The sequence below is a fragment of the Aplidium turbinatum genome, chromosome 16 (genome assembly GCF_918807975.1).
Source record: "Aplidium turbinatum chromosome 16, kaAplTurb1.1, whole genome shotgun sequence".
In the NCBI taxonomy this organism is placed as follows: Eukaryota; Metazoa; Chordata; class Ascidiacea; order Aplousobranchia; family Polyclinidae; genus Aplidium; species Aplidium turbinatum.
This window is the reverse complement of record NC_137487.1, coordinates 7,220,674-7,237,085: the sequence shown is the minus strand read 5'-3', so window position 1 is coordinate 7,237,085 and position 16,412 is coordinate 7,220,674. Positions and strand designations below refer to the sequence as shown.

Genomic DNA, 16,412 nt, shown 5'->3' with positions numbered 1-16,412 from the left:
CTGTTCAACACATAAAAAAATCAAACAAAAATCACTACTGCAGTAAATTTTTTTTTAGCTAAAATAGAAAGTTAGCATTCAAATTTCACATTTAAACATGAGTAACAATCATTGCACTATACATTTTACAAGTTGTTTAAACCAGCACTAATATACATGGCAATTTGTTGAAAACATCAATTTTCGTTAAACTATATGCTTTTTCTATTTTGAGATTTGCAATACTGAATTAAAAAATAATTTCTAAATGAATTGTTTGTTAACAAAAGCAAAGTATAAAAGTAGAAAAACAAGAGAAGTAAAAACGTTGGGTAATTTATTCTGCTATGAACTCCACAGGATCATGAATGGCATTCGCCAATAACCCAGGCCAGGTTTCACAAGCCTTATCTATGCTATTAGATCCAGCATATTTAGAATCTAAATACCACTGAGTAAATTCATCAAACTTTCCAACAATCTCAAATTGTCGATTTTCCTCTTCAGAAAATGGTTTCAATTTTTCTGCTACCACAAATCCACAAAAATCCTTTGGAACTTTAACAACTTTTCCATCAAGTGGACGGCCACGAAAAGCAGCAGTCAAAACTTCTTTTCCATTATCGCTTGAGCTTTTAGGTAGAAAATATGATTTAATGTTGGCATTTTCATCTGCATTTATGTTGCATGGCAAATGATGCAAAACCACAGTAGGTAGAGTTTCTTTTTCAGAAATATTACCAAGTTCAATACTCATACTGTGGTAAAGAATTATACTTTCAGTAGCCCTCTGCAATATTCAGTGTCAAATGATTTAGTTCACAGCTAGTTAGCAAGATAGAAATTAGCTCTAATTAATTGTTTATATTATATTCATCAAAAACAAACACCATGGTGACATAGAACAAAAACATGCACAATGTTTTAGGTTTGTTTTTGATAGGACCCTGAATAGCTTCTAAAATGTTCAAGCTTATTTCCAACTGAAACATAAACTACCGGTATTTAAAAGAAATGTATCTACAGCCCACTGAGCAGACAATGTAAGTATTCATAACACACCAGATTATATTGAAACAAGGGCTTTTGAGTATTCTAGCTGAGGCTCAAATCACAAGAGGGAAGTTTAAGTTTCAAATGGCCTGTTGCAAGCTAGCTTGTGGTTGCATTCCTTTATGAAAATAAAACTAGCCTTAGGCACTTTGTGTCTCATTTCAATGCTACTTTTAATCATCTGCTTTTTTGCGCAAACTTACCTTCGCAGTTTTTTATTTGTAGGCTAGCCTGGTTTGTCTTGCTCACTTAGCACATTAAACGGTAAGATTACAACCTGTTAGTCTACCTCTCGGGCATGCCATCGCTTTTTCACACGTTTTCCAACCGCGCTTCTGGTGTAACGATTCTTCTCCATTGACATCTACAACCACAACAGTAAAAAACATGGCTGCCTGCGCCATGCTAAAGTTGTGTAAACCCAGACCCAGACATCTTCTCTCTTTTTTCTTCAATCAACTGCGTCGTGGCGGTTGTTGTAAGTTGTGGCTACTCAACCGTTACAAAGGCGTGTGTGTATCCTGACGTCACGTCCTATCTCAAAGTTTTATACGCGACGGCACAGCGCTACTGCTGGTAAGCAGTGTTGTCAGATTGGGCGATTTATCTGCAATTGGGCTACTTTTAGTTGGGCTTGGCGCCAAAAAATGTTGGTTTGCGACTTGCGCTTTTTTGGGCTACTTTTAGTCTCTGATTTGGCGCGAGACGGCGCCTAAATTTGGCAGAATTTTAAGTTGTTTGACAGTGAATTTTGAGTTGGCAGTACTGAATAATTGGTAGAATCCGACCAGCCTTTGAAAATGTGGGTAAAGTTTCGGTTTATTACGGAAAAAATGACGTTATTTTTTTGATTCGGCATGAGGATTGATTTTACTGCTGACCATTAGCAGCTTTGACTGTTGTTACAGCAATGCTGTATTCATTTTCATCCGGGAGAATGGAAGGACTGACTGGCGAGTGGCGAAAGCGAAATTGCACTTGTATCGAATATCGGAAATTATAGGGTAGTTATGATCTTGGTTTAGTACGGTACCGTACCATAATTTTTGAAGCTTTTATTGCTGTCTAAGCTATAAATTAAAGTGGGAAAAATTGAATGTCAGTGGAGAAACTTACTGAATGTAAACTGGTCTTCCTTGTATGATTGAAAAACAATGATAGATTCTTGTATTTTTTGTACCAAGGTGTACGAGTTTAGAAATGCTGCAGGGGAGTATAAATTTAGAGAAGTTGCTCAATTGGCACTAACAATGTAGCCTATACCAATCAGCAATGCATTACGGTAGTTGAGCGAGCCTTTTCGAGAGTTTCTGCAATCAAAACCAAACTGCGAAATCGTATCGGACTTCAACTTTTGTCAGCGATTGTGAGGATCAGAACTTTGCTGCAACAATTGGAAAAATGCTGTTTGATCCCCGGTCATCAATGCGGAAGCATGACAGCTCTATATATGAAAATGAAGCTTCAGCAGTTGATGATAGAATTTTGTTGGGTGTTGGTTCTTGGTAGTTCATCTGAGTTGACGGGCTTATGCCATGCATTAGCATCTACTATGGAACCATTTGTATCTTGAATTTGAAAATAGGAATTTGTATGAAGTTTGTATAGCATTGGCTCGTCTAAGTTTTTTTCTGTTGAACAATGCTTGATTCAATATTGAACATTGTACTTATTGTATGTTGTATTAATGTATGTATTTTGTATCTACACAATCAGCATGATGGACAAAGATGTTGCTTTGTCCATGACTCTTGGGGGCATGCCCAAAAACCCCCTAGAAAGCCTGCGCCTTTGTTGCTCAACCGTCGACGTCGCGACGGCAAATTGGGCTACTTTTAAGTTGCTTTGGCGCATTTTTGGGCTCTTTTTAAAAAAAAAATCTGGCAACACTGCTGGTAAGTTGTGATGTTTGACTTTAGTTTTCGCTATTGAATTTTCAAACAAACAAAAAGTACCAGAACAATATTGGAAACACAAAAAGATTGACGTTTTTGTGTCCTTTGCATTGTCAGAGATGCACTTGTCATGTATTCTTGACCAGCGCAAAACTTCTTTGCATTTATGTCAGTCAGTCGAAAATCGTTCAATTACAGAAAGCGCAAAGCCCGTTTGAAATCTAGTCATTCTGTGAACGAGATTAGTTTTCGAAAACTAGCGCTTAACTTCATTCCGAAAATTCCTTGTTTTTGAACAGGGATCTTGAAAAACAGAAAAAACTGAAGTGGCATTGGCTGAAATTGAATTTCTGTGAGTGGATCCAGTAGCGTAGCCAGGAATTTTGAAAGGGGGAGGTTTTGACCACCCAGCGTCGGGGGGTCTGGGGGACCTCCCCCAGAAAATTTTGAAAAATTACTTTGAATTTGGTGCATTCTGAGAGCATTTTCAACAAAAATGTGGGTACGAATATTCCTGTAAAATGGTGCTGTCCGGTAGCATAGCAAAAGGATAAAATCATGTTTTTTTCGGCATTTTTCGGAAATAAAGCTTAGTCTCTGTGTTTTCTTGTTGCTAATTCCTGGCTGAGATGTTTGGTATTGGCAAAACTCGCTCTTTTAATGCAATTTTGTTTAAAATTAGGCAGTTTTTTTTAGACTGAAAGCATCGTTCTCAATATCGTGACGTCATACGCGTGCCAAAGGGGGGGGTTGTAACCCCCAACCCCCCCCCCCCCCCTTGGCTACGCCACTGAGTGGATCATATTCATGGATTTTCACGCACGATTTTCCCGCCACGTCTTTGTCAATGGCGGGAATCTGTTTGAGCAAAAACATTCTACTTTTCAGAACCAGGGTTTCCACATCAAATCGTCACAAAAAACAACTAAAATTTAAGTGTAGTTTGGTTTTGAATCTTTATTCCCAGATTGAATCTTTACACTTTTATAGTATCGTTTTCGTCCCGGACGCGTTAATGACGAAAAATAAAATGATTGATTGAAAATTAAAGGTAAAATGTATGATGGGCTTTTTTTTATACAAATCGAATTTTTTATTTACAGACGCTGTGAAGTAGCCTACAATCAGTACAGAGCAACTTTCAACCACGACAAACTGAAAAGGTTTGATTTTTAATGTTTATCCTCGGAGGCTCGGACTGACCAGGGGCGCCGGAAGCGGGGGGCAGGGAAGCGGAATCCCCCCTGCCTTCATTTTTTTTGTGGATAGGGAAGCGGGGGGCAATGGTGCCCTTTTAAAGTCATGTAAGCTACTGCACATTTTGCAATACGGTATAACAATTTCAGCTACTCGCTTTCAGCCTAATTTTAATCTTTTATTTCTGCCTCAAAATAACATTCACGACACAAAATTCTATATCACAGTAGGTTAGCCTACATATTTATAACATAGCATGATGTCCTTCCGAGCCGTTGATCTTTATATACCGGACACTTGTACCTTTACTCGATAATGAGCTGATGGATCAGCATTATTGCTATATCTTATCTTAAAACTTTTAAAAATTTGGTCTTTCAACAACAAAAGTACATTTTTTTGTAATCCTGCCCCCCCCCCTCCCCCAGTCAAAAACCGTTCCGTTGCCTCTGGGACTGACAAAGCCTTGATTGGTCATTCCTGGTAGTTTCGCATACTTGTAGACTGTAGAGGCTCTTGACGCAGGGCCGGTTACCCAGATTTGCAGAGTGAAGTTTTCCGATTGTTGAAGTGTTGATGCCAGGAAGTTATTCTATTCACCACATGCCGCTGAATGGAGAGCAGTCCTGAAATGCGTTGCTCAAGCGCGCACTCCGTGAGTCGAACTTACGCCGCGTGATTTTGAGCCTGGCGCGTAACCACTGACCTAACGGGGCAAACAACGGGGGCAACATGTTTTTGTAGACAGTAGGCCTATATCCAAATATTACCGTGACCGTATATTATTTTCTTGCAGTAGCGTAGCCAGGAATTTAGAAAGGGGGGGTTTTGACGACTCAGCGGCGGGGGGCCTGGGGGGCCTCCCCCAGAAAATTTTGAAAAATTACTTTGAATTCGGTGCATTCTGAGAGCATTTTCAACAAAAATGTGGGTATGAATATTCCTGTAAAATGGTGCTGTCCGGTGGCACAGCAAAAGGATAAGATCATGTTTTCTTCAGCATTTTTTAGAAATAAAGCTAAGTCTCTATGTTTTCTTGTTGGTAATTCCTGGCTGAGATGTTTGGTATTGGCAAAACTCGCTCTTTTAATGCAGTTTTGTTTAAAATTAGCAATCTTTTTCAGACTGAAAGCATCATTTTCAATATCGTGACGTCACACGCGTGCCAAAGGGGAGGGGGTTGTAACCCCCAACCCCCCCCCCTTGGCTACGCCACTGTTTTCTTGTAGCCAAGTGGAAGTAGGCCTAATATTAAGCTTTTCCAGTCAATCACACATCACTAGGAGCAGGGCCGGATTTAGCTGATGGGGGGCCCGGGGCACTTTTAGATCGGGGGGCCCGGGGCACTTTTAGATCGGGGGGCCCCCGTGCAAAAAATTGTTTTGCGCCTACGGCGCGAAAAACCGTCTCTACGTGTACAGCAGCATCAGTCCAGTACTGCATAGCATTTTGCAGAAACTTTAAAGGCCAAAAAGAAAACAATAACACAAAATCACATTTTTTTCCACATAGGGGAGCCCTTCAAAAATCGGGGGGCCCGGGGCAACTGCCCCCTCTGCCCCCCCCCCCCCCTAAATCAGGGCCTGACTAGGAGTAGGAAGCGTCATTTTCCTGAAAATTTCGAGAGCATAAGCTACTGAATCAGGAAATTATAAACTGAAATGTCATGTCGTACTCAAGAATAATAAAACATGAGAACTGGCAGCATCGTAGCCAGGCATAGAGGAACCATTTTAAAAGTAGGCTAGGTGGGCCCATAGGAGCAGCAGTCAAGGTCAATCCAGCTCCAGAATTGATTTTCAAGATTTCATCATTGAGCTATCAAACAAACTAGTGTGTATCAAATGAGTGAGGAACTTTTTTTGGAACTTCCTGTCTGATTTGCCGTTTTCGCTACCTTTTCAAAGAAATTTGGCTTTCAAAAGTGGGTGGGCCAGGCTCACCCAGAAAATAAAGTAGGTGGGCCCAGGTGGCTTCTTCATGCCTGATGGAAGCATCACTTTACTACTGCGGCATGCTTGGAAAGTAGCTGACACGTTTGCTCACCCGGAAACTCTTCTTCAATCTAAATATTTAACTGATAGCATAAATATTCATTTTTCAAACAAAATAAGTTTCTTCTATGACTTCCTGGCCTTTTTGCAAAGATCATGAACCACCAAATACAGGCCAGGTCGTTGACAAAAGAACATTTTGCCTGTTTCGTTGCATGCAACTTAACTTTTTTTTTAACCAGGTTCCGTTGAATGAAGAGTTAACGGGCTGACCCAGCCCACATCTTAGAAGTTGAACCACACTTGCTTGATCTTGTGGTTTACTAGTTTCAGAGCCGAATTGGCTATTTAGCCTATCCACGACGCTTGATTGCTTGTAATTATTGAAAAACAATCCTCTACTTCTACATGAAGATTGGCTTTCTTAGCTTCCCAGTCACTAAATTTTAAACCAGCAGGCGTTAGTTAAGCCTGGATACAAGCCACCTGCAGCAAAATAGGTTAGGATTACCGAGCCTGGTTCACCTCCGCTACTCTAGTTAGAGTAGGCTTGGGTTTATTTTTGTTTGGAAAAAAAATTGGCTTCGATACGTTAAGCATTTTTTATTTTTTGGAACTTTGAATTGTAAATATGACTTGTACCTCCTTTAGTCCGATAACTCAGAGCGTGACTTCGTGAACGAAGAAGCTTCAAGATCAAGTGGCGCTGGTTCTACTCTCGGGTTGTGCGCTTGAGCAACGCATTCTGAGGACTACTCTCCTTTCACCGGCACTTAGTGGATGAAATAATTTCCCGGCAACAACACCTGAAGAACCGGGAAACTTCACTCTGCCAAGCTCAGTAACCGGCCCTGGGTCAAAAGTCTCTACAACTGCAAGTATGCGAAGCTACCAGGAATAACCTATCAAGGCTTTGTCAATCCGCGGATAAAAATTCAAAACCAAGTCAGCTGATTTATTGCTCAAGACATGCAACCATCAACACAAACTCATCACAATCTGCACGAATATTTCTTGTACAATAAATATCTAAACAATAAATCATTGAATTTGCTTGTAGCCAGTGATGGGCATTATCGGCGATAATTTATCGGCGATAATTATCGGCGATAAATTTTATTTCGGATCAATACACAAGTGGAAAGACCATGAAAAGTAATATTTCTACTACGGTAGCCACCTAGTTAATGAAACCAAAATTAAAACCAGTTCTTCTTCAGTGCCTGAAGTGTGTGTGCACAGGTCGTTGTCAGGGGAGGGGGCACGCCCCCCTGCAGCGACGGCCCTGACAACACAATAATTTTTAGAGTTGCAAATTGCAATGCAATGAAATGCATGCAACAAGTCTCTTGTTGTTTTGCTGCAATCAGCAATCGCGAGGGAATTTTACAATTAAAATGTAAGCGCACAGGCGGTACAGATTCCTTTGAAGCGAAGCGAAAGAAATTGGCAAGTGGTTTGTGAAAGTGTCGCAATACGAGGCCGCTTTTACATAGGAAACATGGTCTTTCGCACCACCTCACGATCAACTATTTTATTCTTGTGTTTTCTTTTTTCGTTGGAAGTATTAGTTTTTAGGAATTGTAGTAAAAAATAAAATCTCTCTCGTCAAAACATGAAACTTACTGTTTTAAGCGCATTAAATCTTTAGATGAGTAGATTAACAAAAATTGCAAGAACTTGCCTTGAGACGTGCGGTTACGTCACAAACTCAGTTTAAAAGACCAAATTCACACACAATAACAACACAAGATCGGTTATAGACTGTAAGATCGATTTTTTTCTAGCTTGGCGATATAACTTTAATCCAAAAATAATAACCAAATGCGTAAGTGCCATTTAACTTAAAAAGTTAACCCATTTGTGCCGAAAGTGAAAGTAGGGCCTACTTAAAAAAATTTCGGAAAATTTAAATATTGCATAATTATGACCTAAAAAATATATCACAATTATTTTTTTCCTAATTATGTTTGTACTTTTTGAGAAAAAAGCCGTCCTATATATAAGACGCTAGAAAAATCCGTTATCAAATTTCACAAGTTTCTTGTGCGTAATGCTTAAGCGTTATTAGATTTTACTTATCACTCAAAGTGATATATGGGAAATGTCTTGTTCATGCCTTGTCATGTCATTATTGTCATCAAGCATTTTATCGAAATGAAAGTTCAAAAAATATGAAGATGAAAATTAGCAAAGTAACACAACATCACTGAAACAAGTCATTGCGGAACATGATATTGCTTGAAGCATTTGACATGCAGACCGACATCACAGTTTTTGCATCTTGTAGTAGTTTTTGCATGACAATAGGCGCATTGAGTTGCGTGGTAAAATTATGCTAAATACAGTAGGCCTATAACCTTTCTCATTTACCTATGCAACATAGCCTACCTCAATCATATATTTTTATTCCCACTAATACAGTGCCTATATACTGTATTGTAATTCTTATCTCAACAACTCAGCGTTCTGCCATTGCTTTAATGGTGGTGTTCACAAAGAAAACAAAACAAAAATTATCTGAAATTATCAGTAAATTACGATAATTATGTTATTGTTCTTGAACAAACACGACTAATTTGACAAGCTTGATGGATTTCACAGTATGCACATTTTTACTACCAATAACGCTTAAGATTACTGATAAATTTTCAAGCATTTTGCGTTTTTTGGAATTTTTTCAATTATGGCTGACTTTGTTGTAAACAGCCCTTTAAGCAGAAAGCAAAATACAAATAAGTTTGGAATTTTTATGGTATTTTCATTTTGATAAAAGCATCCAACTGGTATCTGAAGGTATAATTATAAGCACGGCGGTTACCTCAGTAGTTTGATTCTGGATCACGAGGTTGAAGATTCGATACCTACTGCCGCTGTTGCGATTCTATTCATGCATAACTACAAAAAGTTTTGTCCCTTTACAGTATATTATGTTCGATTTTTCGTCATGTTGATGAAAACAGTTCGTGCTGCATGGGATTGGACAATGGACAGCGCTAATCAAGAAAAAAAAAATTATCGTTATCGGACATTATCGGCGATAATTTATCGTTTATCGTTATCGCTTAACTTTTTTTTGATTTATCGTTTATCGTTATCGCTTTAGGCATTTTTCGTTTATCGATTATCGTTATCGCTTAACTGAAAAATGAGTTATCGCGCCCAACACTGCTTGTAGCCTACTCGCAAAGTACTGATCACACCAGAAGTGAAACAATCCGTCGTTCTAAATTTAACTTCTTTAAGCCGATGTCTCAGTGTTTCCACAGCAAACAGTACCGACAGTAGCCTATTTTGTCTCAATTCGTCGACTACAAAACAAGGTAATCTTTGTTTGTTGAACTGTTACAGTAAAATTTGTTTTGGCTTAGTCCCTGGGCTTAGTTCATAAATTTTGTTAGCTATGGTTAAATTTCTATTAGCCTATTTGTGTAGGCTACAGCAGCCGACATTCTAATTTGTCTAGTTCGTCACTCTTTGCATCTACACAGGAGATAAATCGGAACTGGTCGGAAAACAATACGAAAAATGGGCCCCCAAAAACAAATTCCAACAAAAATTAAAGCAACACATTTGTATCATGCGTTGCATCATATATCTTAAGCTAAGCTTGGCCTACTTTTCTCAGTGTGAACTTGAATTTCTTTGAAGTTTAGAGTTTCACGAAGCATGGTTATAAAAAAAAAAAAGTTCTTTCAATATGAAAATCAACCAAAATCACTCGACTACATTTGTAGCGAAATTGCTGAGGTTGTTCACTATTTTGTCTAGAAAAATAACAGTAGGCCTATAGTCGTATGGTGTAGCTTACACATCTAATTCGCGGTTCCTTTGACGCTTTAACCATTGTTTAAAAACATTGTCATATGTCTGTAAACTACTGCTCCATATCTGCCTCTGATGTTAGTGGATGGGCAATCCTTGACCTGGTGAACGACGTCCTGAATGTTGGATTTGCAGTGTTCAGAGCTGCTGAGAGTGTCCCATCCATGTAGTGTTTGGGTAGTGAGGGCATTTTTGCTGATGATCCTGTTAGTTGCTTGTTCCAGACAATGGTTCACCTAATCAAACGTCATATAAAAAACCGTTCAAGTTTACTGAATATTACGTCATGGAAGTTGCTAGAAAATGTGCCAAAATTGCACCATCGTTCATAAGACTTGTGTCAAACCTGTTTGGACCTGTTTGGGCCTGTTTCAGTTTGAAACCTGTTTAAACAGGAAATATTACATCAGCTTTAAACACCTGTTTGAATGACTTCATAATTGTCTTTCATTATTGCGTCACAGTACTGCATATGTGAGTTTGAGATATTGCTATCTATTCTGGTCATTCGTAAAATGATTGTTTGAAAGTTGGCCGCACATTTAACTGTTTGCTTAGTGCTTGCTAACTGGACAAAAGTTCCGTCTTTTATCCAAGTAATCTGTATCGTAGTGACAGTTTTTAGAGGTGTACGGCGTTACATCTCGATTTCGATAGCCGCGGGCTAATTTTACAGGAATACACTTATTGAATAGACGTTTCAAGGAGTGTTTCTTTTTCGGTCGATACATACAGACGAACGGATTCGGGAATCTTATGTTACAATTTTCCCACGAAGAGATTATGGTTTACCGCTGTGACCATAAAAAATAAAAGACGAGTTCTTGTTAGCTGGTAGGCCAAGAAGCACTAGAAGCACATAAAAAATAAAAGACGTTTTTTGTTAGCTGGTAGGCCAAGAAGCATAAAAAAATAAAAGACGTTGTTGTCAGTTGGAAAATAGAAGCAAAGAAATAATAAAAGAAGATCTTATTGGTTGGTAGTCTACAGAAGCAAAGAAAATTAAAGACATTTCTTCTCGGTAGGCAACTGAAGAACTTTAAGCTAAAAAGTAAAGACATTTCTTCTCAGTTTGGTACTGAAGAAAACTAACTTTGACATCCATTGGCAAGAAAGAAGATTAAAGACAATCCATCTGTGCTTGAAGATTCAAGTGGGCGAATCCAAGCAAGTTTTGTGGACTTTTGGACTTCATATACTCGTACAGCTACGGTATCGTGCATTTAAATTCTTTTTTGTAATTTTTATGGTCTTTACAGTTAAGTTTTTTATAACTTAAATTTGTGTGTTTGTGTAATTTAACTTTTTAATTGTTAAATTTAGCCCCAACATTTAATATGTCTACACTCGGTGGCGACAGGGACTCGACCGCCGTCGACTCGACTGAGTTTAAGCCTGATGATGTTCTTTGCGGTCGGGCAGGCCATTCTGGGGAGGGACCCAGTAACGATGAGGCTAAGTCAGTTCGAGAGGCCCGGCATCTTAGACGGGATATTTTGACTCAAATTGGGAAACTTTCTGTAGCCCTAGGTTCTTTGAGTGATAAGCAGGAACTGTTAATTTTTCGATCTAAGTTCTCTACTTTAGAAGAGGAATTAAGGCATTTCCATGCTCTTTTGAGTAAAATTGTTAACTCTGCAATCTTGGCAGAACTTCGTGATAGGGTAGATCCCGAATTTAACTCGTTAAAAAATAACTTCGAACAAAAAGAAAGTGAGTTCTCAGATAGGTTGGATGCTGACATACATCCTGAGGATAGCGCCTCAAATGTAAGCACTAGGATGTCTGAGAGCTCGTCACGGATAGTTACACAAATTAACCTACAGTTAAAACGAGAGGAGCTCCAGATACAAGCTGAGGCCGAAGCAAGAGCTGCTGAGGCCATCGCGAGAGCTGAGGCCATACGAGCTGAGGCTGCCGCGAGAGCTGAGGCTGACACGAGAGCTGCTGAGGCTGCTGCGAGAGCTGCTGAGGCCGCCGCGAAAGCTGAAGCTAGAGCTGCTGAGTTTGCACTCAAAGACGCTCAGTTGAGGGCCGAACAACGTAAAGAGGTAGTTTTAGCTGAATATCGTTCTGAGTTGGGCTCCCGGCGTAGCTCTAGGAAGGGCTCTTCTAGGCATTCCAGAAGTGAACATCAATCGCAGTTTAATTTACCTAACCTTTTCCAGACGCCTGTTGAATCCGTAAGTGGACCTGTACAATCCACATGTTTTCCAGCTGTTTCAGGAGGTCTCGGGGCCGCGGCTAAGGGTCTTCCGAAGGCTTTAGAGCCAAGGTCTGCAAATTACAACCGAACTCCTCCCCCAGAGCGTACAGGTCACGGGGCCGCCATTAGCAGTAATGCTTTGCCCCCTTCAAAGTTTTCTGCGCCGCTAGTTGTTGATCGCCCAGCTACACGTAATTTGGGTGGTTGTGAGAGGCGTATCGTGTCTCCTGATTTTAACGTGTGTGAGGATCGTGATCGGGCTGTGCATGTGACTGAGCCCACTCAGCCCCTTAAGGGATATGGCTTGTCTTCTCCCGCTAAATCGAGTTCTCAACAGCAGGATTGCTTTTTTGAATACCAAAATAGTAGGACGTTCTTCGATAAGGCAGCCTTGATTGGTTACGATGGTAATAATATGCCATTTATCTTCTTTAAAAATCGTGTTACGGCCTTAATGACAGCTTCGCCCTTTAAAGGAACTCGTTTGACTTTGTTACAAGCAGCTTGTGTTAGAACAGCTGCGCAAACGATTGCTAATTTGGTTTCTGACACTCCTGGCTTGTCAGAGGAAGACAGGATAGAAATGTCGTTAGCTCGCTTGTCCCAACGTTTTGGAGTTCGTGGAGGTCTTTTCGCCGAACCGGAAATTAGAAAGTATCGTTATGGTAGCAAATTGAATTCAATCTCTTCCAGTGATTTGAAAGAGTTTAAAGATGAATTGTCGCAGTGTCTGCTTTACGCGCAAGCTTATGGTCAGCGTGATAGATTAGAAGGACGTTTTGTTTTGGATTTGGCTAAGCGACTCCCGTTTGACGCTAAGCAGCGTTATCTTGACTTTTTAGGTGATCAGTATGGTAGCACTGAGGAACCTACTTTTCAGAGTTTGTTTGAATTTGTAGTTCGAGAAGAAACGCGTAAGTCGACTGATTTTAGCATTATGCTAATGGGCGATTCTGGTGAGTCGCAGCATTTTAAAAAGTTTGGCAAAGGAAAATTGCCTTCATGTCCGGTTAGGCAGACGTCCGTAAAACCCCATGATAATGTGATGTCAGGGAGTTCGCAGTACTCGACTGTTGTTGGCGCACCGCGCGGTGGTGAGGCTAGACGTAAAGACCTGCCGGCATGTATTTGTTGTTCGTCACGTGGTCAAGTTGAATATTATTTTTTGTCTAATTGTAAAGAATTTTTGCGCTTGACACCTAAAGATCGGAGAGATGTCATTGTGAAAGCTGGCAAATGCTTGAATTGTTTGCGCCAGCATATGGTTAGGGATTGCGTTCATGCAAGTAACTGTCGTAAGTGTGGGCCTAACAACGATAGGAAACACTATTTTCTTCTGCATGATTTTTATGTGACGTCACGTGATTCTCTGGATTCGGTTGGGAAAGATGATGCTCGTGCCAGAGTTCCTGTGCGTAATGTTAAGATTGGAAATGTTAAAGCAGCTTTTAACCGCGTTACTGCTGCTCGTGTTTTGAATCCAATGACTGGCAAATCGAAGTTGGTGTATTGTCAGCATGATCCTGGTTCGCAGTTGACGTTTGTTTCGAGTGATTTGGTGTGCGAACTTGGTCTTAAACCGTACGATAAAGCGTCGTTTAAAATGGATACTCTGGCTGGTCAGAAACCTACTTGTGCTAACCTTGTAAAACTCAACATCCAGTCGTTAGAGACAGATGAACTGTTTTGTGATATAACTTCGGTGGTTAACCCAGCTTGGGCTGACGATGTTAAAACTTTACCGCATAAACAAGATTTAAATGGTTTCCGTCATTTTCATGACGTGAATATGTTTCATTTGAATGATTGTAGTACTGTAGATGTACTGATTGGCAACGACAACGCTTATTTGATGTGGGCAAAAGAAGAACGTGTTGGTGAAAATCGTAGTGAACCGCATGCTTTACTCACTCCTCTCGGTTGGTTGGCTTGTGGTGGTAAGTCACCCTTAGATGAAAGCGTTGCTAACGTGTGCAGAGTGCAGACGTCTTCAGAGTCGGATGTCATCTCTGGCTTTCAGCGTAAAATTGAGTCTCGTGATATGGAAATAGCAGACCTGAATAAAGTCATTCAGGATTTGACCTTTCAAAATGAAACCTGTGAATTGTCTCGCAATGACATTTTGGCTAGAGAACTTGTTGAACCGAATATTGAGTTGAAAGATGGTCGATTTGAGATACCTGTTCCGTTGAAGGAAGATATTGATCTACCTAACAATTTTGTGTTGGCGTCAGATAGAGCTGCTGCTTTAAGGAAGAAGGCTTTAAAACAACCTGAACTTCGTGATTTCCTTACTGACACCATGAAAGATCTTAAATCTAATGGCTATATTGAGCGTGCTGGTGAAGCAGAAAATGTAAAGGGATTTGAATGGTATTTACCATACTTTGTAACGTCACAATTAAAAAAGCGTATTGTTTACGATGGCAAGTCTGAATTTCGAGGAACTTGTGTTAATGATGTAATGTTTTCATGTCCTGACTTGTTAAACCCTCTGGCAGATCTCTTGGCTAGATTTCGGCTTGGTAGATTTGGTTTCGTGGCCGATATGACCAAGTACTTTTTTCACATTTTGGACGCTTCAATTCGTAAGCCCAATTTTATTGAACTGCTTACGTACACAGGCAGTGCCGTTCGGATCGTGAACGAACGCCCTTTGGTACCTTTGAGTGACGACCCTAGGGATTTTACTGTCATCACCCCTGCCTCACTTTTGACCCTACACTTAGACCCATACTGTGCTGTTGGGCAACCACATGATCGTGACCAATTAAGAAGGGATTATCGGTTCAATTTGTCACTTTCTCAGCAGTTTTGGAGTAAATGGATCGATTTTTACTTGCCAGGTCTTCAGGGCCGGAAAAAATGGCTAAAAATGGCCGAGAATTTGGAGCCTGGTCAACTTGTAGTGGTAGGTTCTCTCCAGGACATTGGTAAACGTGGGAAGTATCAACTTGGGAGGGTGCATGAGGTAGTTCCACAAATTAGGAAAGGGAAGCCTGTGGTTCGTAGAGCTAAAGTTGCCGTCTGCAACTATGATGAGAGTACGGGGAAAGTGAAAGTAGACTATGTGTTGAGGGATATTTCGTGCCTCGCCCCCGTAAAGAACACCTAAGTGTTAGGGTTTGAGCCTGGTTTTGTCTGCGGTGGCCGACCCTTGTCTGAGCCCGGAACAGTCGGTTATTATCGCAACCATTGTATATAGCGTCATTTTAGTGTGTACCTATGGTACCAATTTCATGTATCGTCGTGTTTATTCTTATTGCTGTTCATTCTTTGCATGCCCTTTGTATTTGCGTATTAACTTAAACGTGAGTGATTCAAACAATTTGTGTATCATGTGTTTTTATTCATTGGCTCACAATTGTCGTCAATTCTTTTTTAGTTATGCCATGTCAGACTGTCATAACTAGGGGCCGCTATGTTCCAGACAATGGTTCACCTAATCAAACATCATATAAAAAACCGTTCAAGTCTACTGAATATTACGTCATGGAAGTTGCTAGAAAATGTGCCAAAATTGCACCATCGTTCATAAGACTTGTGTCAAACCTGTTTGGGCCTGTTTCAGTTTGAAACCTGTTTAAACAGGAAATATTACATCAGCTTTAAACACCTGTTTGAATGACTTCATAATTGTCTTTCATTATTGCGTCACAGTACTGCATATGTGAGTTTGAGATATTGCTATCTATTCTGGTCATTCGTAAAATGATTGTTTGAAAGTTGGCCGCACATTTAACTGTTTGCTTAGTGCTTGCTAACTGGACAAAAGTTCCGTCTTTTATCCAAGTAATCTGTATCGTAGTGACAGTTTTTAGAGGTGTACGGCGTTACATCTCGATTTCGATAGCCGCGGGCTAATTTTACAGGAATACACTTATTGAATAGACGTGTCAAGGAGTGTTTCTTTTTCGGTCGATACATACAGACGAACGGATTCGGGAATCTTATGTTACAATTTTCCCACGAAGAGATTATGGTTTACCGCTGTGACCATTGCTATACATTCTTGTCTGTTTGTTGTGTGAAATCCTGCATGAGCCGTTGTTTGGTCAATTCTCAATGATAACGTCTCCTCCACTTGACAAATCTACGTGCCAGGCCAGTAGGCTATTGGTTCCAATTATGGTACGAATCGAAATTGTTGTAGCTGATAATGTTAATATAGCCAAAATGGAGAAAAAATTGTGAGCATACGATAGGCTGCAGGCAATGAAAATAGCTCAACAAAGCATTCAATCCACTCCGGACTTTTAACGA

General features: G+C 40.1%; 1 protein-coding gene across 1 annotated transcript; it reads right to left on the bottom strand.

The window, feature by feature from the left end:
• LOC145785510 (ribonuclease H2 subunit C-like) lies at positions 1–1,395 on the bottom strand. Its single transcript, XM_082597163.1, has 2 exons — positions 1,236–1,395; positions 1–769 (listed from the first exon to the last, which is right to left on the bottom strand). The coding sequence occupies exon 2, from the start codon at positions 734–736 to the stop codon at positions 317–319; it is 420 nt and encodes a 139-aa protein (XP_082453289.1). The 5' UTR covers positions 737–769; positions 1,236–1,395; the 3' UTR covers positions 1–316.
• Between the last annotated feature and the right edge of the window lie 15,017 nt (positions 1,396–16,412).

Coding starts and splice junctions, on each gene's coding strand:
- LOC145785510 (XM_082597163.1), bottom strand. CDS start 736: ATGAGTATTGAACTTGGTAATATTTCTGAAAAAGAAACTCTACCTACT.